At 38.2% G+C, this 27,942-nt stretch overlaps 3 protein-coding genes across 7 annotated transcripts in view; all 3 read left to right on the forward strand.

Moving 5' to 3' along the window:
* The window catches only part of kmr (kramer), a 79,669-nt gene extending 66,012 nt beyond the window's left edge, over nt 1–13,657 (forward strand). Inside the window, exons 14-26 of one of the 4 annotated variants that reach the window (XR_892006.1) lie at nt 2,007–2,207; nt 3,111–3,203; nt 3,564–3,806; nt 4,494–4,574; nt 5,122–5,271; nt 5,834–6,701; nt 6,884–7,302; nt 7,474–7,983; nt 8,790–8,972; nt 9,060–9,162; nt 9,246–9,380; nt 9,771–9,847; nt 10,249–10,335. Coding sequence is in view for 3 of the 4 variants with exons in the window: in XM_011301667.1 (XP_011299969.1) it covers nt 2,007–2,207; nt 3,111–3,203; nt 3,564–3,806; nt 4,494–4,574; nt 5,122–5,271; nt 5,834–6,701; nt 6,884–7,302; nt 7,474–7,983; nt 8,790–8,972; nt 9,060–9,162; nt 9,246–9,380; nt 10,249–10,361 (3,099 nt within the window). In the remaining variant the exon portion in view is untranslated. Of the gene's footprint in view, nt 1–2,006; nt 2,208–3,110; nt 3,204–3,563; nt 3,807–4,493; nt 4,575–5,121; nt 5,272–5,833; nt 6,702–6,883; nt 7,303–7,473; nt 7,984–8,789; nt 8,973–9,059; nt 9,163–9,245; nt 9,381–9,770; nt 9,848–10,248 lie in introns of all 4 variants that reach the window. The other 3 variants (XM_011301667.1, XM_011301688.1, XM_011301679.1) reach the window with 3 other exon arrangements.
* Nucleotides 13,658–15,129: 1,472 nt separating this feature from the next.
* Nucleotides 15,130–18,565, forward strand: Cht5 (Chitinase 5). Its single transcript, XM_011301702.1, has 9 exons — nt 15,130–15,167; nt 15,900–15,971; nt 16,074–16,412; nt 16,790–17,012; nt 17,117–17,240; nt 17,405–17,602; nt 17,674–17,755; nt 17,818–18,257; nt 18,325–18,565. Exons 2-9 carry the CDS (start codon nt 15,908–15,910, stop codon nt 18,457–18,459), a joined length of 1,605 nt encoding a protein of 534 aa, XP_011300004.1. The 5' UTR covers nt 15,130–15,167; nt 15,900–15,907; the 3' UTR covers nt 18,460–18,565.
* Nucleotides 18,566–18,811: 246 nt separating this feature from the next.
* On the forward strand, nt 18,812–26,897 carry LOC105264677 (uncharacterized). Of its 2 annotated transcripts, XR_892007.1 has the most exons (6): nt 18,812–19,267; nt 19,429–19,550; nt 19,886–20,062; nt 20,152–24,488; nt 25,573–25,856; nt 26,372–26,897. XR_892007.1 is itself a non-coding variant. In XM_011301714.1 (5 exons), exons 1-5 carry the CDS (start codon nt 19,040–19,042, stop codon nt 25,764–25,766), a joined length of 5,058 nt encoding a protein of 1,685 aa, XP_011300016.1. In that variant the 5' UTR covers nt 18,812–19,039; the 3' UTR covers nt 25,767–26,897. The 2 variants fall into 2 exon arrangements, 1 of the variants encoding a protein (XP_011300016.1); XM_011301714.1 differs by having other exon boundaries at nt 25,573–26,897.
* The last annotated feature ends 1,045 nt before the right edge of the window (nt 26,898–27,942 follow it).

The following is a 27,942-nucleotide window of genomic DNA, read 5'->3' on the forward strand; positions in this document are numbered from 1 at the left end:
AGTTTTTAGTGGTGATTGAAGAAATGGTGGAATGTCAATTTGTAAATTTACGATTTCCATTTATTAGTTTGTCGAGATTGTAATTGTTTGTTTTGTTTTGCCATTAATCAGCAATTTTTAAAAGTGGATGAAAACTACTCTGATATAATTGTCTGTAAAGCCTTTCCTCAAGAAATGACACATTCCCTCAATAAGTCCCATCGTATTTCCTCCCGGAAGTTTCACCAGTGGAAAGAAAGTGGAAGGTAACAAGGAATGAGTTCGATAAATCCCCTGGCCTTATCCATTCCTAAAGCCCAGCAATTGTTCGCAAGACGGTTTACCGGTGTGCGCAGGAGTGCGAGATATCCTGTGGGCTCAGGAATACTGTACCAAAATAAAAATAAATGGATAAAATACAAAAAAAAAAAATTCACGCAAAAGAGAGAGAAAGATACAGGACGACGGGTTGAGATGCTGGTTGAATTCACGGTGGATGAAGAAGGAAAAAGTAGAGAGGTCTGTCGGCCAATTGGCGAGCAGCCTTGATCCTTTGGCTGGCCAAAGGGCTCCGACCCTCAGACTGGTTTCCCAAGAGAGAGACCCAGTGCCGTAATCCGCGGTCAAACCCACCATTACTTCCCAAAACACCGAATTAAATTCATCGAAATACAATAAAAATCCTCCCACAGAAATGAAAATTATCTTCTTCCCAAAAAAAAGAAAAACCACTGATCATAAAGACCTGAAGAGCTGCCCCAGGGCAATGCTGAAGAGCTCTTTGATACATTCTGAAATTGACTTTGTTCAACTAGCGACGATTAACCCGGTGAGACAAATGGACAATGGCAATTACTTCAAGAATAGATTCTGAATGTCAGGAAGACAGAAGCCAGTACGGTCCTGGGCCAAGGGTTGAGGTGGAGTGTCCTCATGATGAAAAGAAACAAAACAGAAATAAAGATGAGGAAAGTGGGGGAAATGGTTGGTGTAAGAGCCTGAGGAAGATGGGGAATGGATGATAGGAATGAGTTGGTGAAAGAGAGGAGATTTAAGCTGGTGGAAGGAGCATGGGTGAAGGCATTGCAGGAGGTACAGTCTCAAGTGCCGGGCAAGACGCCAGTCTTGCTGGGTTCCTCAGATACTCAACCACTTAATGATTGTGCGTATTCCATTAATTGTGGTATTAATAATTGAATACTCAATATCTTGCCCGGTGAATCAGAAGTGCTCCAGGTAGGATGAGATTTGAGAAATCCAAATTAATATCATCCTTCAAGTTTTATCTTTGTCACTCCACTTCTTATCGTTCTATTAGTTTTAATATACTTCATCATGAGAAAATCACTAGTGAGAATTCTGCAAGACACCACAACACTTTGACCCGATAAAATACAGAGACTGTAGAAATTGAAGAAAGAATTGAACGACACACTTTCCCTCTGTGGATCCCGATAGATTCAATCGTACTAGTGAAAAATTATTCTTTTCCGTTTGGGGAAAAAAGATAATCTTCGGGTTTTCTATCTTGAGAAAAAAACGGAGTGAGTGAGTCTGGGTGGAATAAGATTTCTCCGGATGAATTCTCGTGGTCTTCGTGTCCGGCTTGCTGGACACTTTCACGATGTGACTTCTACGTGACTCTTGAGAGAGATAGGAGAATGAACAAACGATAATAGACGTGGATGCATTGGCAGAACTGAACTTGTTTTTTTTTTGTGTGGCTATCAAAATGTTTCTTTAGGTGGGCGTGAGTTTTATCGGGTGCCTCGGGATTCAATAAATCTTTGGCCTGAATTTTAAGAGTTTCAAGTGGAATTTCTCTTGTGGAAAAATATTTATTCATTGACACGTTTTGGTCATCTCTGATTTTCGATATATCCTTTGAAATCTCCGGATCGATTGAAAACATTGCATGTATTGTTCTTTCTAAATTGATGATGCTTTGTGTTTTTTATTTGTCATTGATGAATAATGAGATTAACGAAAATGTGTTAATTTTTTTGTGCATGATGCTATTTCTACAGCCAATTCTATCAAAGCAGAGATCGACGGAAGTCCTTCTACGTGCTTCATCCGGTGATAGTAACTGTTTGACACAAGTGTCTGCAGGAGAACTCCTGGGTAGAACTCACGAGGAATTAGTACTCCTTCTGATTCAGCTGAGACGACAGAGTGCAGCCATCTGCAAGGCAATGGAGACGTGTCACATGGAGATTGAGGCACAGGTCCTTATTTCAGTGTGTCAACAATTCATTTTTCATTATTGTTCCTCAAGGTGTTGGGGTCCTCCAGCTGCAACGTTAATCATCAATTAATTATCCTTCATTAATAATCTAATGCTTTCATCAGGTCTCTGAGAAAATTTAAAAACTTCCTAATTGCGTTGACATGGAAAGAAAAAAGAAAAGGTGAAGGAATAAAGCTGCAGAGAAACTTGATGCCGTATAACTCTCGCAAAGTTTTCCACGGGCTAATCAAGTCTGAATTAATAATTCTCCTCATCTCTTTCTTTCTCTCTCTCACACACTCCTCGCGTATTGGACAGTAGATTGAATGAGCTGGGGCCAATCCTGCTAATCGATTCTTCTTGACCGAGTTCAGAAATAGTCTCTTCGCAGCGTGAAAAAAAAAGATACGATGATGATCAATTAAAGTACGATAGATTATTCAATTATTATGTTGGTTAATTTTTTTCACTGGAAAATTTTCGGTGGGCACTTCATGGCATACGTGGATTTTTCAGACCGATCATATCTGCTCTCTTTCTAATCGTGCTTAGAGTGGTTACCTTGAGGGATTTATACAGTAGCCCCTTCCTTCCCAATCACACTCGAGAACTGCTTTCTATCAAGGACTCAAAGTGTTCACTGTCTATCCATTAACGTCAGAAACAGTTCAGCCATTCCACTGTTTGTATCATAGCTCTCGTCTCTCGTATCAACCAATTCACATTCAACTAATAAAGTATAAAAGTCAGTGCTGTCTCTTTTAACATTTCTTTCCTTCAATTTTTTCAGGTGTTTATGAAAAGCTGCAAGCATTGAAATAAAAATTCTCGCTATCTATCTCTGAATTTCAGTGTTTCAAATAGAAATACTCATGTCTCTTTTTATTTGGTATTTTTCCAGGCGAGGCTTGTTGAATTGGACCAACCGCGAAGACTCGAGAATCTGCAAAAGCTCGACGAGCTTAAAAAACATCTGATGGACCTCGAAAAACAGGTGAGTTTTTAAACCAAGCGCTTTCATATTTCAAATATCAACTCTTCTGGTAATTTCTGTGGGATGAAAGCGTCATTATAAAGTTCGTCTTGCTGTTGGTTGAGTGAATGCAAATAAAAATCCGTGGGAATTTCATCGTCTGACTGAAAGACTTGTAATTATTTCAAAATATTTTCTCAGTCCGTTTCGACAGAAGTCGATTTTAGTAAAGAAGAAAGAAAACAAGACTAATAGATTCATCTTCAAGTTTCGATTCTGCCAAATGATAAATGTCTGACAATTTCATTGAGTAAATCCTCGGCGGAACCTGGGGATGCAAATTTTATGCAAATTTAATCTCTATCATTCTGTTCTCTGTAGTACGAAAAGGGCAAGCCACTGGTGAATTTGGTGGACAATATGGTGAAGCTTGGTACTCTGTACAATCGAAATGGCGTGAATGGAAGTGTTTCTGGCTCTCGTCAGGAGTTAATCCAGATGCAGGAGCCGACACGTGAACACCGTGAGCGTTCAGAATACAATCAGAGGATGCAGGATCAGAGAATTTTAGCTGACGAACGTAGAGACTGGGAAAGGCTGAGTCCTGATCACGGACAACTGCAGGTACTTGAGAAGCCTCAAGTGTTTTTTTTTTTCACTCAGAACTCGTAATTCACTACTTTCATAACTGCAGCAAAAGCTTGCTCAATAACAACTATCTATTCTGCAACTTTTGGATTAACCCGGGTCTGTATTATGAGCTAGTTATCAGGCTGGAGTCAGTCTCCAGAAAAGGTCATCAATCTTTTCTCTGTCGATTGGAATAAAAGAATAATCCACGATAAATACTATGATAAATCGACCGAAACGCGGTTTACGGGGAAATTAATCACTCGATTATTAATTCGCCGGAAAATTATTCAAGAAGCTGGGGTCTCGGTATTTTATCACTGACATCAATGGAGGCGCTAACTCGAAATTTGTCCTCCCCCCCCAAACTACGTATTATCTCGGCTTTTCCACGCGATAAAATCTCAACTGCTAGACACGAACAACTGGTTAATTGTTCACCCGTTAATTATTACCTCCCTCTCCTCTCTCCCAATTTCCACATCTCGTACTCCGAGTTATTCAATAGCTGAGTCTAGGGATATCGAGTAACATGGAGAAAGAGAGATGAGCAAGAAGAAAACAGTGGTTTGTTGTTGTCAACTTGAATCGTTTAAACCGGAATTGCACACTTGTAATGCGATATTATAGTGGCTCTAGTGCCTGTTCTTTCAAGCACTCAACCATTATTTTTTTACACAGGCGAAGGTGCAGCAGCTCTACAAACTGGATCGATTGCTCCAGGAAGAGTCGGGAACACTGCACAGCCTTCAGCAGGACAAGGTGAGTTATCTGATATATATTCGATTAAAATTGTCCGAATAGAACTGGGAGAAGTAGAGACCGTGGGGTAAATCGTATCTCCGTATCGATATTTGTTTCTGCGAATGGGAGCAACATGCTACTGAATAGATATCAGAAGTTCAATTGATTTTTCTCACTAAATGTATGTCATACATATGAATATCGTGATATCATATTCATTTAATTAATGCATCAATCCCTTTTAGAAATCAACTAATTCAGTGAATAATTTAATAAATTTCAAAGTTTAAGTCAAAACTGCGGAAAGTCGTAACTTGAGAGGTTGCTCCGTAAGAAGTCAATTAAAACACTGATCTCTCGACAATTATAATGCAGAATGCAAATCATGATTTTAATACTCGGGTTCAATGTCAGAGGTCAGAACAAAGGGTGATAGTTTCACTTCTATTCTCCCAGTAGGTGAAAAAAATTGATACCACTCAGTGCCACATCTTTTGCGCTCCTGTTTGCCCTTCAGCTTTATTTGTGGTAAAAAGATGATATACTGTGACCTCATTTGCTTCAGGAATTACTCGAGAAGGCGCTGGGGGGGTTGAAGTACAAGCTCCAGGGCAGCAGAAGTAATCCTGCTGAAGTGGAGAGGTACAAAAAACAGCAGATCCTGCTGGAGAGAGAGTTGGCTAGAGTTCGAATGCTCCTTGCTCATAATTCCAAGGTAAACTGTATTATCTATTTAAAAAAAAGGTACAACATTCATTAATATTGTCGAGTGGAGGAACGCGACGGAGGTGGGGAATGAAGCATCAGCAGAGTTTCCATTCATCTATTGTTGAGTTCGTTGAGTTTGCTGTTTTCAGTTTTAGATTTCCTTTTTTCACAACAGTACAATTCCACGACTTTGCTATTTCTATTCTACTCGTGAAACACGTTTTTGGATTTTTAAAAAATTCTCCTTTTATTGAATAATAATCTGTTTAGTTTTGTTTTACTGTGGATTGAGAGGAAGTGAATGTTGAATGAAATGATAATAATGACCTTACACTGCTGTACTTCCTCTCGACCCCTGAATTAAACATGTACCTTCGTTATTTCCAGGTAAAGCCAGTTTTTTTCCAGGTAAATCCTTCAGATGCATCACAAAATTGTGGAGAATGCCTTGCGGAATGTTTTCCCTGAGTTGCGCATTTTTGTATTATTTATCCGTTATGCTTCAATGTACGTTGGACTGTACTCGACTCAGGGTTTTTAATAAGTGGTTTGTTATTTTGGTATTCTAGAAATTGGAGGAGACTGTCGCAGAAAATGCCAGACTAGAGCAGGATCTTGTGGTGCTCAGGCAGAAGCTTCAAGCTTCGAGGAGATATGCAGGAAATATGACGAGGGACACTTCGGGCACGACTGTTGCTCTTGAGACAGAATTGAGAAGGGTCCAGCAGTTAGTGAGTGATCTCCAGAGGCAGAGACAAGAATTGAGCGTACAAGTGCGACAATTGACGGAAAAGTCGCACAGTCTGGTGCAACAGATTAGACCTAATCAGCAGCAAGCAGTTTCACCGGCACCTCAAGTCTACCATCCAAAGAAAAAAACTCCAAGTTCTTGGCTGGAAACCGATCTAGATTCAGGAATGACCTTAGATCACGGTTTGGACTCACCCTCGAGTTCGAGTTCGTCAATATCACCTAGAAATCGTCAAAACGGCAGTCCACATCAGCATATACCATCTCCACAATATAAAGATCCTCCAGCGGCTCGTTACTCTCCCACGTCTGTGAATCGTCCAGCTCAGCCACCAAATTCGGTGCAATCTGGCCATCAGCATTCCTATCACCGTGATTCACAGCAAAATCACATTACTGCTATTTCACCACAATTGAGGGAGCAGATACAACAGCACCAGCTCAAACAGCAATTGCTCAAGGACCAAATGCAGGGCAAGGGGAGTCCGATTCAAAGCAATGTTCCACTTTATGTGAACACCGATTCACGGAGAATTAATTCGTCCGATGGACTGAAAAGAATCGATTTGGGGCTCAATGGCATGGCTATTCCACCGCCTGAATATGTCCCTCCACCACCCCCTCCTCCGTGCGAAGAGGCACTGCTGGTGAATGGAGGGTATGGGCATGAGGATAATAAATTTGCAGGTGAAGAGAATTTATTTAGTTCTTCATAACTTCATAACTAACAATATGCTTTCAAATGGATTGACATTGATGCAGAAAAATTGAATATAACGGAGATTTTCATTCTCGAATTTTATTCCCTTTAGAATACCTGGAATTAATTCCAGAAATTTATTGTGCCAAACTTTTATAATGAATTCTAGGATTAATGCCGAATCGTGAGAAGCAGGAGATAAAAACCGTCAGAATAGTGAAACGAGAATCTGAGAGACGCCAGAGAGACCGTGGAGATAGAAATGGTAACATTGGAATTCCCCTGACTAATGGTCTCCAGGCGCCAGGTGGTGCTAAGCGACTCGGTGAAGATGAGTTTGGCTCTCAGCAATTTGAGAAAGCTCAACTTGGTAGAGTTGTGGAGGAGTCAGTCCTCATGCACGCACAGAGCACAGTCCAGCTTTCAGAGCTGGATGACGTTCAGTTCCAACGCAGTATGTCACTGCCCCGAGGATTTGGGGGTCAGAGGCCAAAGCCAGGTGTCCATAATGGTCCTGTTCCTCCCCCACCGAGAAGTGATAGTATGAATGCCCTGAGAAATATGATGGCTAGAAGACATCGTGTGAGGGTAAGAATTATTTTCCCCAGAATATGCTTCATCGAGAAAACATTTCACAGAATTTACTTATATTCACTGGGGAGATTCAAATTTTTCAAACCATATTATGCAATATTTTCAATTCACCACCCAGCATGATTTTTATCATTTTTATTATTTCATCTTCACCCACAAATTTAGTTTGAGAATCAAGAGGGAAGTTCAGACAGCACGCTATCACCCCACACAGAGAGTCCAACATCTAGTTCACACGTGCCAATGAGTTCGCCGAATTACTCAAGCCCATCGTACAGTCCCAGCCACCAGAACTATCCATCAGTCTATCCAAGACTGACAAGCGCCCAGAGTGTTCCCTACATAACATATCCAACTGGTTCAGTCACCTCTGAGAGAACTGACAGTCTTGGTAGTCCGATAAACCCAATGAGTCCGACATTGACACCACCAGTGCCAGCATCATCAGCTCAGGAGAGACTCACGAGCTCAACAATGAATATTAACAATGCAAATGAATCTCCGCAATTGTCTCCAGTATTCAAGAGCGAGGCCGCCAAGCAGATAATCAAAGAAATGACTGAGAAGAGGTCCGATGGGCCTCGAAGACGTCAAGTACCCAAGGAAAAGAGACGACACTATACTGTCTCCAGTAGTAAACCCATGCTCGACCTCGAAGACACCTTTTCCAAGATGGTAGATTTTGATTTAATTTACAGTTGACTCCCGTTATAGCCGAAATTTTTTTTCGGCTTTATTTTACCCAAAATTCAATTCCTCAACGGATGAAACAATGAATTGTTTACATTTTGTAGCCCGGGGGTATCGGAGGGAAAACTATAATGGGATTCTACTGTATTTCAGCTGGAGAATGATTGAATGGTTTGGATAGATAATTATTAAGAATCATTGAGAATACACTCAAAGAATTCGTGAATTTCATATTAGTAGGTAATTTTGTATGCGATAATCACCACTTACTGTACGTTTAATTATCTCGTTCATGACTGATTATAGCAAGCAATATTAAAACACCTTTTCATAAACTACGAAACAGGTGATTGACGTTTTGCCATAAACTCGATTATTGCTGGGGTAATTGCATACGTGATGAAGATTTCGAATTCAATTATGATCTCATCATATTAACTGATTATGCATTCCATGAAAAACTGTGTCAGGAGTGATGAAAATACTTCTGAAAAATCTCGGCTTATAATCTCTCGTTTCATAGTCAATTGCTAATTTAATGATTAATGAAGAATTTGAATAATCTCAACACTCAACACGGTTGAGGTTATTAAGATAATTAAAAATATTATACGGAATTGATATCTCGACTCATCCATTCTCTCATTTATCAGTTGACATTACGCATTTGTTTTTATTTCGGTTTGGATTTCTCCTCTTTACTCTCTTTCTTCTCTTGCGATTTCACTTGGGTGGATTTCTTTGGTTTTAGTCAGAGGGGATTTTCTGATATTTTTCTCTTCGATTTGCAGGGGATGGGAAGAGCTAGAGATGATTTGGACATGGAAAGAGCACTACGACCCAGGATCAATGCCCCTGATGTTGTCAGGTCCACGCTGAGCCATAAAGAACTTAAGTATAACGAGAGTACTATCGATCAACTCTTGGGTACGCCGAACAAAATCTTTATCCCTGAGAGATATATTCCGGAACAGGTAATAAAAAAATCCGTGGTAAAACTGGTGTACATCGGTTAATTGCAATCTTATAAAAAATAAATTTTTCTCTTGATTCATCTTTAGACTCCGGAATTATCAGCCGAGGAAAAAAAGCAGAGATTGAAAAAAGCTGATGCTATCAGAAAAATGTTGTCTGAGACGACTGTAACTACACCAGAGGGGGATGGTAATGATTTTAAAAAAATAATTCACTGATCAATTTTTAAGATTCTCTAAATGTTTATTTCATTAAGTAATTTTGGGGTACAGATGAAAATGTGGACATTGAAAAATCCAACTCTTTAAAAAAGAAAGTAGCCGAGGAGAAGAGGCAAAGGGACCACATTCTCCAGCTGAATCAGATCTTAGCGAAGCAAGTGATGGAGAAGAGTAAAATGGTGGCTGGTATGAGGATAAAAGATTAAATAATCCAAAAGCAAGAATTTTGAAAAACAAAGTGCATGTGTCGAGTTTTTTCGAGTACCCTAAGAGTGCCAGCATGAGAGACCAAGCGTCTGAATACCGAAGAACAATATCATTTATTCATTCCATCACGTTCTCTTCCATTGTCTTCACATTGTGACATTCCTGTGCTCTGTCTCTTCCTTATGAAATTGTCGAAAAATTGTGTAGAGAGAATAAAAATAATTACTTCACTCAGAGACTCACGAAAAAAACTCGTAAAAGAAGAGAAATATCAATGATTTTCACAATGCGGCATGGCTTTTTTTATCGAAAGAGAATTAGATATAAATTTGTAGAGTGTTGTTTGGAGAACGTTTGTGCTGTGTGTAGGTAACCAGGCGCACTGACCGACATAAAAAGCTTCCTCCATCCCTCCATATAGGACACGCACATCACAATTACTTCAGGTTTGTTTTATTTATTCGTTTGTCCATTAACTCCCCCACCTCATCTCCATCCCATGGATTTAATTATTTTCGTAGTGTATTTTTCTTTCGTTGATGATCGAAAAATTAAGGTAATCATACGGTAAATGAAAATCTTGAATTATTGAGGAGCATTCGAAAATGTTTGAATATTCATGGAATTTTTTCCATGCATTTTGAATAATCGCTATTTACAAGTTTTTCATTTTACTGTGAGTAGTTGAGTGTAGGTTCATTATTTCAGCTCTAGTAATATCAATTATTCAATCATATTATTACAGTCAATGAGCGAGATTATTTCGATAGATGGCTTCCACTCAGCTATTTATACACCATTAGAGATTCCACTATTGAATTCCCTAATAATTTTATTTTCGAAATAGTGAAAGCACTTGCTACGCTTCCGCTGAACACGGAGCCGAGCTTTGATGATGAAGACTTATCACCAGTAACGCCTCTGCCACTCTATCAACAACGAGAGAATTTTTACTCGTAAATTAAATGATGGAAAATCCAGATACTTCAGGTGTTTTTTTTTTCTCAATCATGAAACGTACTGCCAAATTATACGACAACGGTAGAATAAAACTTTACAACTTAATATCACTTCGTGCATCGTAACTCCGAAAATATTTCACGTCTAATGGGGTAAATACGGCATGAGGAAACAATGGTAGATTTAAAGCCTCAATAAAAATATCGTGACTTTGAATGATGGAAACGGTATAAGTGACCTGTCATTGAATACCCAAGTAGTTATAGGTGGCAATGAAAATCAAGGACTCATCATTCTGTGTGCAATAGTAAAAACATTTTTCACGTTACAACGCCATGGCCTGACGCCATTGCGCCGACATAATGGCGACTGTTTACGTACAGAAGATTCAAAAGAAATGGCGAGAGAAATTTTTAATCGTTTGATTCAATACATTCGGAGAAATATCTCGAACGATCAAAGAAAAATTACCGAATTTTCCTTTGAAATATATTTTAAATATTTTCTACTTATGACATGGATTACTATTCAACTGAATATCGATCTCTGCCCCATTCTTCTATAATGAAGGGAGAAATGATTTTTTATTGCCACGATTATATTATATTGTTGAGTAATTCATGTTAATATTCAATGTTATCAATGGCATAATTATGAACTTTCTATTGTACATTATTTTATGATAATTATGTCTCGTTTCGATATTGGGGACTACGAGTGGTACGTGTGGAGATGATTATTGATTTGTGAATAATAGTACTGTGTAAATAAAAATGTTGAAACCGGTGGAATATTTGGGATCACAATGGGATGAAATGAAATGATTTTTACGTAGAATTATGTACAGATTTCTAAGTAGATATTTGAAAATTGGATTAATTGATATATCGGTTTTGAATATTTTCCGGGAATATTTAAATATTTATATCGACATTAATGGTACGGTCAGGCATTAATTTAATCAATTTTTTATATTATAACGTATTATTCAGGGCCAAATCTCATTCTCGTTGTTGAATTGACCAACGATCAATGTTAATTCATTGAAGTGGCAGATTGATAACTTTTAATTATTAAATATTCATTTGATGATCCAAGAGTATGCCTTATCGAATAACAGATTGACTAGTCCTAAGATCAATCACCTAATGTTTCTCCTGAAATCTTTTTTTCACAAAATAAAATCTTCACGTAGCGTTTAATGAATTTTCACTCTCATTAAATCAAACAACATTCATTTAAAAATTAAGTTTGAAGTTCTACATCCATTGGCCGTCGACTGTCAATGACTTCGGTACAGCTTTAATGAGAAAAATTGAGGGAAAATGATGTGAAACCAATTTTTTGATAATTAGAGCTTACAATAGGTAGATTTAGGGTAAGAGATATTTCACGTGAATTATGGAGAAGGGATGATTAGCATTTTCTAAGTAATTTAATTTTTCCGGGTAAAAATTCTGTTAGTGCATCGAAAATGATGAGTGACATGTTAGTGAAGGGGAATTGGGAACTTGAAGAATGTTCAATTAAAAACAGTGGAAATCCTTCTCCGTGAACAGATGTTCATGTGCACAGAATTAAACATTGAAGAGTGAAAAAGTGATCCCAAATATCCGTATTTTAGTTTAATTGAGAGTTGATCCGAGGAGAGGAGAGGAGTGGAAAAGATATCCACTGCCCCTTCACCAAGAAAGTCACGAGAAAGAATTTTATCTTAATCTCTAAAGTGCATATCCTAGTCTTGGTCTCTCTCCCTTCTCCGGATCCCAAATCTAAATATTCAGATGTAAAATAATTAGAGTAAGCAATTTTAATAAGTTGGATTTTAGACAATAATTAATCAAGCGTTTTTCGATGAATGAGGCACGTTGATCGTGTAAAAAAACTGGAAATAAATTAGAATTCAGGCGGGAAATTATTCAAGAAGTGGAGTGGAAAAACAATCGAGTCGATTTTTGGTTTATCGTCATAGATAAATCGATGATGAATTATTTCAGAAGAAAATGTCAAGATGCATTTTTGACGGACGAGCAGTTCTCTCTCTCTCTCTCTCTCTCTCTCTCTCTCTCTCTCTCTCTCTCTCTCTCTCTCTTCTCTTTCTGTCTGTTTTCTCCAGAAGTTATTTAATATTTTTCTAATTCTATGAGACGATTATTTCTTTGACTATTGATTTCAGGAGAAAAAGTCAGATATTTTGGACGTGAAATGTTCCAGAAAAAATTCTCTTTGCATTTTCCTCGAAAGTTCATCGTTGAGATATTCATATAATTCTTTAAATCGCCCTCTTCGACTTGAACTGAATCAATTATTATTACCGAACTTATAACCAATTGTATTTACATAATATCAATAACTAACAAGTAAACCCAAAAAATGTTTCCAGGTGATTTAGAGTATCGAGACACCTGACGCGCCCTCAAAATAATTCAATCAAACCCGCAATTCCTCACCTAGTCTCTTTCCCTTGAGAACAAACATAAATTAAGATCTCGAGACGTTCATTATTCAACGATTGACTGATCCGAGACGTCAGTGAAATTTATACACTAACAATTTTTATTATAATTCTAAACAAAAAAAATGCGCGGACAATTTTTTAATAAAGATCCAAACACTGGTCCTACATTTTCGCACATAAAGATAAAACTGTTAGAGCTTAGAAATATAATTGCGAAAGAAATTATACGACTGCAAATGACGAAATGTACGAATGATTATGCTTAATGAATCATTCTATTAGGAAATATTATACAGAACACTATCTATGCGTAATGATAATTGTAGATTGTAGAGAAGAGAAATTTTTAATGATTTCCCCATTTCAAACGGAGTGATTTTTTTTTATTGAAGCCCGTGTTTCTATCATGATTTTTAGACGCTCAATTTTATTGTTTCCACGTTTTAATTGTATACTAATCTGTTGATTATTGCATAGTTATATATTATACACCCTATATTATAAATATTTTGTAGTTAAAAACCGAAGAGTTCAGATGAACAAGGGAGGTAAAATATAAATGCCATGATACACTCGTGGATGTTAATTTTCCGATGGCCCGTGCACATCTGACATAGTGTCCTAAAATAATTTTTCATAATACAACCAATGAAACCATTCGTGGATAAAATTGTAATGCACCGATGGCCGATCTAATGTTTATTTCTCCTCTGATTTAATTGAAGATTATGAGACAACAGAAGATGAGGGAATGAGTCAAATATGTGGGCGGAAGAAATGAATGTTACTGAAATTTCAAGACAAATAAAAGACACAAACTGGTTTTTATATTATCGAATTACTTCCTTTTATTTCAACTGCATTTTTTCCACACTGTCACCACAGGTTGAGATTTCTTTGTGATTTTTCGTGCGTTGAACTGGATTTTTCGATGAGGCCAGTGAACTGGGGTATTCTACCAGATCACGAGAGAATAAAAAATTCTCATCTTGTATATTTGAATTTTTTAAAGCTCAAACGTTCAAAGCGTGTTAATAATATTGTCTGTGGAGCCTGTAATATTTCATGGAATTTATGTAAGAAGTTACAGTGTTGGAGAACAGTGGAATGTTCGTAAAAAAAATACGGGGAAAAAGTAAGTATTTCTATTCTCTGCAATAAATTTCACCCATGGGAGACATTTAAATCCGGTTTACAGTGTCAACATAATCATTCCCTAATATTTTTTTTCACACCTTTTTCTCATTATCAAAATCATAATATTTTCATTTCGTTGAATATTTGAATAAATTCAATATGAAACACAAGATTTAATTTTTAATCGTTGTATATTGTCACTGGTATGTGAAGTTTTTTATATTCTGTCAATTTTTTCTCATTGATCGAAGCTAGTAGATGAATGGATGAGTCAGTCTTGTCTCTACGTATTATAAACCCTCCACCAATGAATATTTATGATTTTGAATTAATTTATAGAGATTTTCCACGAAATAATAAATTTATTTCGAGAATTGTCACCGATACATGGAATTGAAATTCGATTGGAGAACGTAGAAAAATAAAATATCAACGTATCGTTTCAAGAATGTTCGCCTTTCGAAGGTGAAATATTAATTCGAGTCAAATTTTTCTTGAAAAACCCCCACACATGATAAATTTTTCAATTCACTCCCCAAATGAACAAATAAAAATGACGATTAAGAAAGTCAATGAAATTCTTAATAAATAAAAAAAATACCAGTTCGTTGACTCTTGAATAATAAAGCAATCTTCGCCACTGACTCATGATATGATTTATTCAAATCCAAAGGACCTAAAAAACAAACGATGAAAAGAAGTAGACAGAGAGTTGAATCACTGATATCAAAATCCGATCTCCAATGTATGAATCTCCCTGTTCATTCAATGACTCTGATTGATTCACATTTATTACGTTATCTCCACCTCTTTTTATCCATAAAACAATCTCCTCGTCAAGTAAATTCCATCAATTTCCAGCAATCCTTCTAAAAGAAATTATATTAAAGCATTAAATGTTCTGTATAACAATGTTTCAAGTTTCAACTGTCACTCCTCTTTAGGAGAATAATTTCTATAATAAAAAATTTCAATGAAATTGAACTTGGTAGAAATGAAATGGATTATTAAATCCCCATTCTGAGTCTCTGAGTGATGTTACAAGTGAGTTGATCCTCTCGGAGGGAATAACTACACAACGGGTTCGTCGAACCGACCAATCGCGTGTAGCCCGTGCACCTGAATTATAATGAGACTCCCATCCGCCTATATATGACACCAGATCCTCCAGCTCCTACCATGATTTTTCCAACGACCGGTTCGCCAAGAAGGTGAGTAGTGGCTTCTTCAGTTTCATTACATTTCCATTCCCATTAACGTGTTTATTTCAATTGTAATCCACACGCAATATCTCTTTCCCGAATGAGTCAAAAGCGCCAATTTATCAATTTTATCGATTTCCACACGCAACAAACCCATTCTGCCAATTCGCAATGCAATTTATATTTTGGAAAATATAGGCAATGTAGAAAATATCTCTTGTATACGTTTTCTCTAGCTTTTTGAATTAGTAATTCGTGAAGAATCTTCACCTCATCGAATTTGTATTCGAATCATTGAAGTATGGTAGAGTAAACGAGATGTACTCGATGCATTGTGCATTTCAAACTCATCCCCAAAACCAAATGAATTCAATAAATGCCATCGGTTCGACCTCGGTGAAAAAAAAAATCCGCATAGAACCTTCATTCAAATATTTTTAATCCCATTTGTCTCTGGCTTAATCAATATTCAACGCAACTGGCATGTCAATTCATGGGATGCGAGTCGGCATTGTCTAATGACAAAAGCATTAATGACAATGTCACGTATGCGGAAACGAGATAGTCAAAATTCCCTTGCGGGATTTTCCCTCGAACGTATGAACCCGTCGTAAAATTTTAAAACGGTTTATATTAAACGTGACAATATTCCCCAAACGAGTGAAAATTTAAGTTCATTTTAAATAATTACTCAATTTTTTCCATGGGAATATATATCATGCATTGATTTCTAACTTTTAGGATCAATCATGATGACGATCAAAGCACTCCTGGTGTGCCCACTGCTCAGTACACTAATTACATTCACTTGCGGTATGAATAAAAATTATGAAATATATTCAAATTATTCGAATATAACAAAATAAATTAAACAGAACCCCGAAATAATTACCTCGCATTAACTTTTGAATTCAGGGGCAGAGCAGTCTGCAAGAATAGTCTGTTATTTCAGTAATTGGGCGATCTACCGACCCGGACTTGGTAGTTATGGAATTAAAGATGTTCGTGGAGATCTCTGCACCCACGTTATCTACTCCTTCATTGGTGTGAGCAATGTCACATGGGAATACCTCGTGCTGGATCCTGAAGTGGATGTGGAGAGCGGTGGATTCAAGGAGTTCGTCAATTTAAAAAATAAATTTCCCGAATTGAAGACTGAAGTGGCTGTTGGGGGATGGGGAGAGGGTGGACGAAAATACAGTGCACTTGTTGGAAGTAAACCGAGGCGGGATACGTTCATAAAGAGTATCGTTGGTGAGTTCTAGCCAGATTTCAAGTTTACACTGATATCTCAGAATTGAAAGGAGATAACGGTATTTTCATCGATACCTTTTCCGTAGCCCTCATCTTCACCTCAAAAAAATGTCTATGCAAAGAAATCGATATACTCCTTCAATTCTGAGTTATCCGCGGAAATCTGGCCTCGAAAAAAATATATTTATTCCAGTTTACCACTTCGCTACTGATTTGTAATGATTTGTAATGGTCAAATAGGATTACAATAGAATTTTCTCTGGTTGCGGTTGGATTTTCTATTGAATTTCCCCGTGCGCAATAATCCACGTGCACAAAGTTTACCGCAAACCTAGTATTTCACCGCAGAATTATTTGATGTAACGATTGAATTACAGCTTTTATGCACGAATATGGATTCGATGGATTTGATCTCGATTGGGAGTATCCTGGTGCAACAGACAGGGGTGGTAAATACTCAGACAGAAACAATTTCTTCTATTTTGTGGAAGAATTGCGACGTGCCTTTGACAGGGAGCAGAAGGGCTGGGAAATTACCATGGCTGTACCAATGGCGAAATTTCGACTTAATGAAGGCTACCATGTGCCAGAGCTCTGCCAGTTTGTTTCAATTATTATCTCTAAAATTCGAAATTTCACTTTCATTCATTCCATTTAAAAGATAATTCAACGAGTAATTACAGACTTTGATTACAATCTCACAGGAATGTTGATGCTATTCATGTAATGGCGTATGATTTAAGAGGCAATTGGGCTGGATTTGCCGATGTGCACAGTCCTCTTTATAGACGGCCACATGATCAATATGCATATGAAGCCCTCAACGTCGTAAGTATTCATAAAATATTGCATTAATCAAATGGCCGAATGAGTCATCGATTGATAGCGAAAAGGTGAAGTCTCAGACGAACAACAAATGGATTTTCTAAGCCGATTTTTATTTGTTATTCATGAATTTTTAGGAGAAACGTTGAATAAGTCGATTTTTTCAGAATGATGGATTAAGTCTTTGGGAAGATTTCGGGTGTCCGTCGAACAAACTTGTGGTGGGTGTTCCATTTTACGGACGTACATTCACCCTCAGTGCTAGTAATAATAATTACAATCTCGGCACTTACATAAACAAAGAGGCGGGCGGTGGTGCGCCCGGAGAATTTACAGGCGCTAAAGGATTTCTCGCTTACTACGAAGTAATATCCATATAATTTTACATTACTTACCGTTTTCGTTTTTAATCATCTCCATTAATTCCCGTCATTAGATTTGCGCTGCTATCAATGATCCTGATGGTGGATGGACCAAGAAATATGATAACGTTGGAAAAGTTCCGTACGCCTACAAAGGTAATAATTCATCAGAAAATTCATGAAGTAAATTGACAGATTGAAATTCGTTTTTTACTCAGGAACACAATGGGTGGGATATGAAGATCCAGACAGTCTTCAAATAAAAATGGATTGGATAAAATCAAAAGGGTACGCCGGGGCGATGAGTTGGGCCATTGATATGGACGATTTCAACGGAATTTGTGGAGAAAAGGACATTCTCACGAAAATTCTTCACAAGAACATGAAGGGTTACAGGGTACCAGAGCCAAAGCCCAATACTAAGCCCAGACCCGAGTGGGACAGACCTCCAAGTACGACTTCAAGTCCTTCGGATAGCAAACCAACACCACCGAAGAGACAAACCGAAGAGACAACTAGACCGGCCTATAAACCAAAACCTAAACCAACTCGACCATCTAGACCCACAAATTCACCTGTAACTCCTGATATTGACGATGGTGACAATGAAATTCAATGCAGTGGTCAGGACTTCATGGCTGGAAGAGATTGTGACTCGGTAATAACCTTAATTATTATTCATCCTCGTTAATTCGTTTAAATGAATATTCCTCCTCCATTGACAGTATTACCGCTGTGTTTACGGAAAACCCTTGAAATTCCAATGCGCTTCTGGCCTGATCTTCAACCCTGACAAATTCGTCTGTGACTGGCCAGCGAACGTTGAGCGCAACGAGTGCCATCAATCACGTTATTTCTAATTAATACTGAATTAAACTAATGATATAATAAGTTCTAGCCTGTCATTCGACTGATAAGAAAATAAAATGAAATACCACGAAATAAAACTAAACTGTTTGATTTTTACATTGATTTACATTTATCCTCCACTAATTTGTAATTACAGGAACAGAATTAATTAAATTTTAAATATTACCCTATTCATGTGGGGAACGAATAATTTAAATTTTTTTGCATGGGTAACAGGAATATGTGCGTGTTGAAATTTGAAAATATGGCGGGATTTGAGTTGAGCAGTGGCTACCCCTGGGCTAGCAGCTGTCAACTAAAATTGGCAGAGCACGCTGTCAGCCATATTGAACGAATGTTGACTGTAGCAGCGCGGTGTAGGTGTTTACGCGGTACGCGGCTGAAACCTCGGTTCTCGTGCCTGCGAACGACGAAAAAAACATCAACCCAAGGCTAAAAAAACGAATCTCCTATCGATTAAAGTGTTTTAAAACATTAACAACAATCGAGGCACAAGCAAGAATAGAGCCTATCGTATTGGCGGTATTTTAATTATTTAAAAAGGCACAATTGAAAACGGTTTATCTAAGCATGAGTGGTAGCGACGACACAGAAAGTCAGTGCGACAGGACAAGTGAAACAAACGGTGTTACAATGGGTGACGTCCTGGCAAAGGATCCCGATGATAATGATTCACACGACGACAGTATTGATTCTGATGATGATCCAGTCGCTGAGGATCAACGACAAGAGGCTGATGGTGCACCTGATGCCCTTGACGTTGTCCCTGAGAATTTTTTATTTGAACCAGTACAAATGGTTAGTCCGTTTGACCCTTTCGCTCTCCCCTTCGTCCTTTCTCCTCAATTCTTTTTTCGTGTTTGATTTTTTTTCTAGTCCTTTTTCATTCCACATTCTCACATTCTTTTGTTGTCAGTTGATATTCAACGGTGATTTTATGATTGTTTATTGTTCGAAAGGAGGACATCGAGAATGCCATTTCATCGGATGAACAGAGGCTAAATCCAACGACAATACTCGATAAAAAGCCGATTGCCAGACATCCTGAAAATTGTTCCTGTGAATCCTGCACAGCTCAGAGGTTTTTAATCATTGAAATTTCGGTTGAATGCGGAGGAGAAGAAGGTGGGAAAATTTGTACTGATACTGTGCAAATGGCTTGAATTACAGGATTGACAGACAAATGTCAACGATCCTTGTTAATTGCCTGTAGAAATCCTTGCCAGAAAATTCTTCAATGAATTTTCGTAATTCACCTACTGTTGAAATTAATTGCTAATCAATAGCTGCTACTGAGTCAAAAATCCATATGTCAACATCAGTACTCATTTTGCTCCAAAAATATTTGTGAATTAAATCTGGAAATAATTTGAATTTATGTCAATTGTATTAATTATTTATTTAATTCCATAACAGAGCATTCTTGAAAGAAAAGATTGAAACAATATGGAGGTGGCAATCTCAAGGAATGAAGCTGAGAGCGTACATACGTTCTGTGTTCAATGCAGCAATCGAGTCTCCATATGTCAATAAAATTTCAAAGTATCAATGTGATCCTCAAGAATACGCTGAGCTCCAAAAAGTCGTTCAGGAGTAAGTCTCAAACGTCAAGTAAAAGTAGAAATTAACACCTCCTCAAAACGATTTTAGATTCAACACTCAGTAATATTTATTTAATCCAGATTATCGAGGGAACATCCACACAAATTTTTCTTGATGTTGGTGGTGCAAGCTCAGGAATTTGTAGTGGAGCTCAAAATTCGAATAATGGATCCTATCAGAGACAACAGTCTGGCAAGGATAGCTGAAGTATTTCTAACGAGACTGTTGAATGGTTACGATATTCTAATTACCACAGCAGTTCAGGTCTCTGAGCTGATAAAGCCCCTAGAGGAGCGTCACCTGAGTAAATTCAATCTTACCTGGGAGTTCTTCAATAAGAAGCTCTACCAGAACTACATATACTTCTACGAGCCAACAATTCGTAATATTCTCCCCTCAGTAGTTGGTCAGCTTCGTAAGCCCCGAAGGGGGAAGGGTTTCCAGGTCCTGCTGGAGCGTTATCTAGCTTTTGTAGACGAGATGATGAGGATAGCAGGTCTCTGGCCCGAAAAAGAACACCTGATCGATAAATATTCGGCCGAGCAAGTTGCCCAGATAGTGAAAGACCGTAAAATCGGTAAACGTGACTGGACCTTGTGCACAGTTATTGAAATTGAGAAAGCAGACAAATTTCGAACACCTGATGTACCAGGAGTTGGGGCAGAAGATTTCCTACAAGGTGCCTTCCTCCATAAGGAGCTCGAAGTAATCGAAGACACTCTCGTAATCGATTTAGTTCGAAAGATTCTCGATACCTGGGGAAAACAGGTATACCAAACGATGGCTCAAGGTTATCTCGGAGTTTATGCTCTCTTCATGGACGGTGAGGTCGACAGGTTCGAGGGTCGTCCCATTGACGACCCAGGTTTTTACTTCGGTTACCAAGTGGCAGCATGGCTAGTTCTCTCTCAACCCATTGACAATGCCACAGAAACCGAAACAGAGTGTCCGACTTGTGACGAAGTCTCATGGGTATCCTACCTCGTCGTCAATGGACGAACGAAAACAGGCGCCTGTGCACATCCTACTCTTCAGCTCAATGATAAAATATCCATTTCTCCTGACGGGGAGGAGCCACCCATTAAAAAATCAAATGATGAAAAACGAAGAGGTTGCATTTGCATCTACAGACATCTTGGTGAATGGCAGGGATCATCCTGGAGAGGTCTTCTTCCCTTTCCTCCCTGTCTCTGTATGTTGTACATGAGACACTTGCCCGAGAGTTCTTGTCCGTGTGTACGGGAGCACAACAAGGTGTGCAGTAGAATGAAAAAATCTAAACCCGATAGTCCTTCCAATGTGATCCCACCAAAAGAGTTTGCTGAAGTGGTTAAACCACCGAGTAGTGTAAAATCTGCCTCTATTCAGACCCAAACGAGGCATTCCACCACACAAACTCCATCGACACCTCATAATCATGGACACCAAGGGAGATGCCCCAATCATGGTCACTCCCATGCACCTTCCGATAATTCAAAATCTTCACCTCCGAGTCATCGTCCCCACAGTCATATGAATCACCACACTCACAGTAATCATTCTTGCCAAAAGCAACCAGAGGTGGAGGATATAAAACGTGTAACGTCGAATGAATTTAGCCAGACTGATGGGGACTGCTCGGATTCGGGAAGTAGTCATGACGATTCATGCTCTACTAGCAGTTCAACACCTAGAGACTCGAGTAGGCACTGTGATTGCTGCTACTGTGAAGTATTCGGTCATGGGATTCCCTCGGTGGCACCTGTCAGTCGGAATTACAACGAGATGAGAGAGAGATTAAGACAGTTACTTACGAAAAAGAAGGCGAAAAAATGCAAGGCTGCCTGTAGCCCTCCTATGAGTCCTACTGAGTCGGTGCCATCTTCCAATGCCACATCTGATCATAATTCAATGTCCATAAATTCACGAGCAAGGTCAAATACACCGATATCTGTCGCTTCCACCAATCTACCTGAGCAGAGGGATCAGAGGGATCTCAATGCACTTCTCGAGTTTATAGAGGGTAGTCAACCTGGAAAGGATAAAAAGGATAATAAACGGAGTGAAAAGAAAGCTAGGCAGCGTCAAAAAAAACTCGAGGAAGCCATGAGGCTGGAGAAGCAGGAGAGAGAACGACAGAAACTCATCGAACTTCAGAAGAAAACACCCGAGGTGACGATAACAGTAGTTGATCCACAAAAACCAGTTAATCAGAAATTTCTGCATAATAGAAATCTACCAGAAGTATCGATACTGCCAGCTGTGATGCCTCAGCCACAGAAGCAGCAGCCTGTAAAGAAGAATAAACAGGAGAACAACTGCAAGATGAAACAACAACCAAATACGATTCCCCAAGGTACGCCCATGTCTGCTAATGTGGCTAAAACGAAACAGAATTCTAAGGTGAACAATGAAAACCTTCAACAGAGTAAAGGAAAATCAAAAGGAAAGAAGAAAGCTGCGTCCCCTTCCGAACCAAAGCCCGCGCCCGAGCCTGAGCCTGAGCTTGAGCCTGAGCCTGAACCCGAACCAGAGCCTGAGCCTGAGGTTCCCCTCACTAAGAAGGAGAGGAAAAAATTGCGACGAGCAATACGAGCTACGGATGCAGAGAGCGCAAAGCAGAAAGCCGCTCAAGTAGAAACTCCCCAGATTGTAACGATCAAGAGGGTCATGGAATCTAATGGGGCTGAACCAACAGTGACGATAACCTTGAAGGGCCAGACTCCAGCTGAGGACAAGGTTTTATTTACTCTTGTGAATGGACAAACCAAGGAGCCCTCGAATATTGAGCCACAGACATCAAAGAAGAAAAAGAAGAAGAGTAAAGGTGTTGAAAGTAATGAGAGTAATAGTAGTGCGAGTCAGCACAAGCAGCAACAGGGAAAAATTCAACAAAATCAATCACATAATCAGTCTAATCAGAAATGTCAACCCGTTAAGCACGATCCAAAGAACTTGAAGAAACAGCCAATTAACGATAAGTTAAAAAATAGTGGAAAGCAGACTGAGGAGAAAAAGCAACAGCAACAGAATTTCGAGGTTTCGAGTAAAAAGTCAAAGAAAAATAAAAATAATGCTGAAAACAAGCAACCGGTCACTCAGCAGACTAGTAATGCAAGTAATACTAATAATCAATTACCAAAGGGAAAGATCCAACAGCAGGAGAGCACAGGAAAGAAGAAAAACAAGTCTCAACCATTGACTGAGAGTAAAACGGTAAATGTCAGCCAGCAGAATGTTATGAATGCACTTTCAGTTTCTAGTGGCAAGAAAAAGGGACAGCAGGAAAAAACTGCTCTGAGTAATCAGCAGAATCAGCCCACCGGTGCAAATGGAAAGAACAATTCAAAGAATAATAAGCAAAATGGAAAAATGGATAATCAGAAGAATCAAATCGGCAAATCTAATCAACCTACCTCGAAACCTCGGATGACCATTGATAATCGAGAATTAACGTCATCACCCGGAAGCCAGCTTAAGGATGCCAGTTCCAAGATTAATATTGAGAATCTGAAATTACCACCTGGAATTACGATAACGAAGGTCGATGCACCAGCAAAGCCACTCCCTATTAAGACTGCACCGTTGCAAAAGCCTGCTCAGCAAAAGCAAGCGACTATTATAGCAGCTCCCATGACTGGGTTACAGTCGAATTATGGGGGTTCACAGTCGGGGGGCAATGTCATCGTGGTTGACACTGGCAAGTTGAAGCAAGAGCTATTACCTAAAAGCTCGGAAAAAGGACCGAGTCAGTCCCAATCCACCACAACATCAAGTAAAAAGAAGAAGAAGAAGAACAACTCGTCCAACTCCACTAATAACACTCAAAAAGCCTCCAATGAATCATCAAAAGATTCCCAAATCGATCAGGCAAAGATTCTCCACAATCCAGCTACAAACATGGTAACAATTCGTAATCCAGCATTCGGTCCAGCCCCGAAGATGGAGCCAACCCAGCAGGCAGCAATAATAAAAGTCTCGGAGAATGGCATGGTGACGATAAGAAGTCCAGCACTTCAACAGGCTATTAACGCGGGTTTGACACCACCGCCAAAACCGGATTTTATCGTAAAAGGTGATTTGACAACGGCTAGTGCTAATAGAACATCACCATTATCACCACCAGCAACCTGTAAAAATGCTAATGGTCTTATATCATCGAGTCTCGCTGATTTAAGAAGTCGCTGGACACCAGATTGCACTGGTATTCAGGGTCTGGCTAATATACAAATAAGTAAAGTGACGAATGGACAGCCTATACCAGAGAATGGAATTAATTTAAAAGGTACAAGTCTTACATTGACGAAAGTTAAAACACCGGATGCAGTTAGATGGGACGATGCACAACCGACTCAAGCGACTACCAGTGGAAAAGGAAAGAAGAAGAAGAAAAAGGGAAATGGTGCGACACAGTGTGGCGATGACTGGAATCTCGTTGGTGAGAAATGAATAATATTAATTTATATATCTTCTATTTACTTCTCCCTGGACGTGATCGCTTAAATTCTTTGTTAATTTATTTATTAAAAATTTAAGAGAAAAATATTCGAATTAGGTTGTAGGTCTTCCAAGGTTCTAGGTTTTTACCTGTTACATTTTTTCTTTAAGTCTGTCTTCTGACATTTATGCTCTCTCTCTTTCATTGTTTGTTGTGATACATTACTTCACTCAGTTCTTAATTTAATTTACGTTACCTTAATTATTTGTAATTCACATCTGCGACCTCAGGACCTCTGAGATATATTTGATATACTGTTTAACCGTGACCGGAAATACTTCTTTGTGATATTAGGTATTAATAATGATATTTAATAAATTGGTAATGACTATTTTCTGAAAGAACAGCAGAACAACTATTTTTTATTGATACTGATGATATTTCTTCCCTTTTTTTGTGGAGTCCATTCACATTACTGCGACTTTGATTCTATTGTTCGTTACACATTGAAAAACAATAAGAAATCTTTTGTGTACCTTCACCATTGAATCGCGATTATTCGCCAACTCTCATTGAAAATTACACAATGTTGTCTATCGACAAAAAAGTGGATAGACTTTTTTTTTCGATTGAAAAATCATTACTCATGTTGAAATTCAAATTAAATTGCTCGGCATTTCTTTGCAGTAATGCTACGTTCGGCTATTTTTTTTTGCTCGCGATGCAGAGATATTCTGGAGTAATCTGCAAAATTTATAAGATAACGCCGAAAAATACGAAGAGATTTATGAAATATCATTAAAATCTCTTTGAACGTATTTGTCTAATCCTTATTCTTCCGAAGCTATTTGTAATTCCACTTTTAATTCATCTTCTTTCATCTGCTTCGCTAAGAAGCAATCTCAGTGGATTCTATTTCATTTTTAAATCATTAACATCTTCAACAAACATACACAAACAATACAACCGAATAATCTCTGACAATGAATCACACAAGCCGGGTGAAAAAAGGCGTCAATTTATAAATATTACTCAACGATTATCTTCTCCTCAATCCGTAGTATTCAGAGCTCGTCTTTTCCAGAAAGCGTATTCACGCCAAAAGATATAGAGGACGGTGAAATGGATGATGCTGAACGTGAATTGGAGGCATTCAAGCGTTTTTGTCTCCAGTCAGTACCACCGCCACGCAAAGAGAAGGTCAATCTCAACTTAAAGGACATCGTACTCAAAAAAAAATCGTCATCAGCAGCGGCCGCTGTGATTGCTGCTAATTAATTCTCAACCGATGAAATAACATAATTAATGACGAACCCTGAAACTGTACATCCACACTGCGTTAAAAAAAAAATATGCTGCCACTAATTGGTAGGTGTTCATTTATTTTTCTTTGTTTTTGTAAAAATGAGTGATGAGAAGAATAATGGAGTCATTCAACTTTAATGATTTTTTGTCTCTCTGACGTGGACATACGCCTGGTGATTATACAATTCATATAAATATTTTGTTGAATGAAAAACACTAAATCAATTGAAGATATTGATCAATATGAATTTGACACGCATTATTGGGAGAGAAGAGAACAAGCTCATCGTGCCTCTTGTCGCCGTTGACGTTTGCTAAAATAAATGAAATTAAGATTATTTGTCCATCTATTGGACTCTCCACCTCCTTCTCTATTTCCCTTCCAATAGGTTGACTCAGTACGAGGCATTTTATACGAGAAGCTTTAGATTTAAGTAAGTGATGTGTATGTATGTATTCATAGCTGATAATTATTAATTAGATAAAAGTTGTTGGGAATGTTATTGAGCGTACTGCATCGTCTTTGAACGGAAACAGAAGGGATTATGTTTTAGGAGACTCATTTCCAAATGTTTCAGGCATTCTCAGATTACAGGAGTCCAATTCTGGAGGCACTGGCTGAGTGAGAGTGAGACGAAGTTTTTTTTTTAATTAAAGGGTTACATGGACTTCTCGGGCGAAAAAACAGTACATATTTACCATTTTTTTTTTTTTTCATATAAAAATACAATATTCAATTCAAACTTTCTGTTATGTTAGACATACACATTTGAACAAGGTTTTTTGATATTTTCGTTGAAAAATCCTGAATATTCAACAACTCACATGTGACCACCTAGTCCCTGCGGAATACCGGTCGAGATGCTTGAACATCGGTGTAATAAATAAATCTCCTGAATTTTTTTTCTTCTGTGGCAGGTGTTTTTTCACGTATTCTGTAATAAAATAGTTATTTTCAGACTGACGTTTGAAAAACACTAGTCTGGAAGTAGTAATTCCCCTGTTTCCTCCTGGATTGTTTTTAGTCAGGATTGAGTAGGTGGATAATTTAAATGATTGAATCAATGGGTTTGATCGTAAATAAATGGATTTATTGATTGACTATTTTGTTGATGTTTGTGTGTACAGTGATATCTAGTACTGACAATTTTATTGGCTTTTGGGTGACTAGCGCATTTATTTTCAACATTGCGTCAACATTTTGCAAACATGCTGCAGTCTGCTTCTTCAGGGCTATGAGCTCCGATATCTAAGGCTCGTCCTTACGTACTCATCTCAGGCTTTTCACATGGCTAATATAATATTCATTGACATCATTGATAATATCGTCAACTCTTTTCAATACATCATTGCATTTTTAAATGACTGTATATTACAAAAAGAATAATTTCATCACCACAAGCAGTCGCAATTTTATTAGACGCATATTACATTTATGTTTACTGTGAAAGTAGTCTTGATTTTGGAATATAAAATGAGTACCTCAATTACATCTTGGAAGAATGTTTTGGAGTTGGCACGGAGATTTTACGATAAAAATTTACCTCTATATTATTCGATCAGTCATTTAAAAATTATACGCAATGCCATTGGCTATGTCATGGGGGTACGCTCGTATAATCTTGTAGAAACAACAGTACCGCTTCTTGAACCCATAATTTCGCATAACAATACAGTTTTTATTTCGAGACCACTCGTTGCACATTATATAAATCAACCAATTTACACTCCCGTAACGCAAGTTAATTTTCTGAGCAATGTGAATTTACTTGATGAATTGTCAGTGCCAATTGTTCAAAATGAGGACTTGAATGTATTGTCTTCTGAATATTCGAATACGTATATTAAACAATTTAGTCGTGAGGAAGGTGCGCGTTTTCACCAGCTACTTCGAGCAATTATACTCGTAGTTCATTGGAATCAGCATCGTGAACGCAATATTTCATTCACAACACACGAGGATTTTTCGGACCTCGAAATGACAAATACCAAAGACCAGGAGAATGAAATTATTCATTCGGATTAAGCAACGACACCAAAATACTCTCATTAACAGCGTTTAAGGCTTGAAGGGATTATCCATCGATAAATATGTAAATTTTTTGAACCTGAAAAAAAAAGAGGGAGAAAATTGAAAGAACCAGAAGAG

This window comes from Fopius arisanus, unplaced genomic scaffold (assembly GCF_000806365.1).
Source record: "Fopius arisanus strain USDA-PBARC FA_bdor unplaced genomic scaffold, ASM80636v1 scaffold00001, whole genome shotgun sequence".
In the NCBI taxonomy this organism is placed as follows: domain Eukaryota; kingdom Metazoa; phylum Arthropoda; class Insecta; order Hymenoptera; family Braconidae; genus Fopius; species Fopius arisanus.

Coding starts and splice junctions, on each gene's coding strand:
- LOC105264677 (XM_011301714.1), top strand. CDS start 19,040: ATGAGTGGTAGCGACGACACAGAAAGTCAGTGCGACAGGACAAGTGAA. Junction 20,063..20,151: donor CTCCAAAAAGTCGTTCAGGA/GTAAGTCTCAAA, acceptor TATTTAATCCAG/ATTATCGAGGGAACATCCAC. Junction 24,489..25,572: donor CGATGACTGGAATCTCGTTG/GTGAGAAATGAA, acceptor CGTCTTTTCCAG/AAAGCGTATTCACGCCAAAA.
- Cht5 (XM_011301702.1), top strand. CDS start 15,908: ATGATGACGATCAAAGCACTCCTGGTGTGCCCACTGCTCAGTACACTA. Junction 17,241..17,404: donor CATATGAAGCCCTCAACGTC/GTAAGTATTCAT, acceptor CGATTTTTTCAG/AATGATGGATTAAGTCTTTG. Junction 17,756..17,817: donor AGTTCCGTACGCCTACAAAG/GTAATAATTCAT, acceptor TTTTTTACTCAG/GAACACAATGGGTGGGATAT.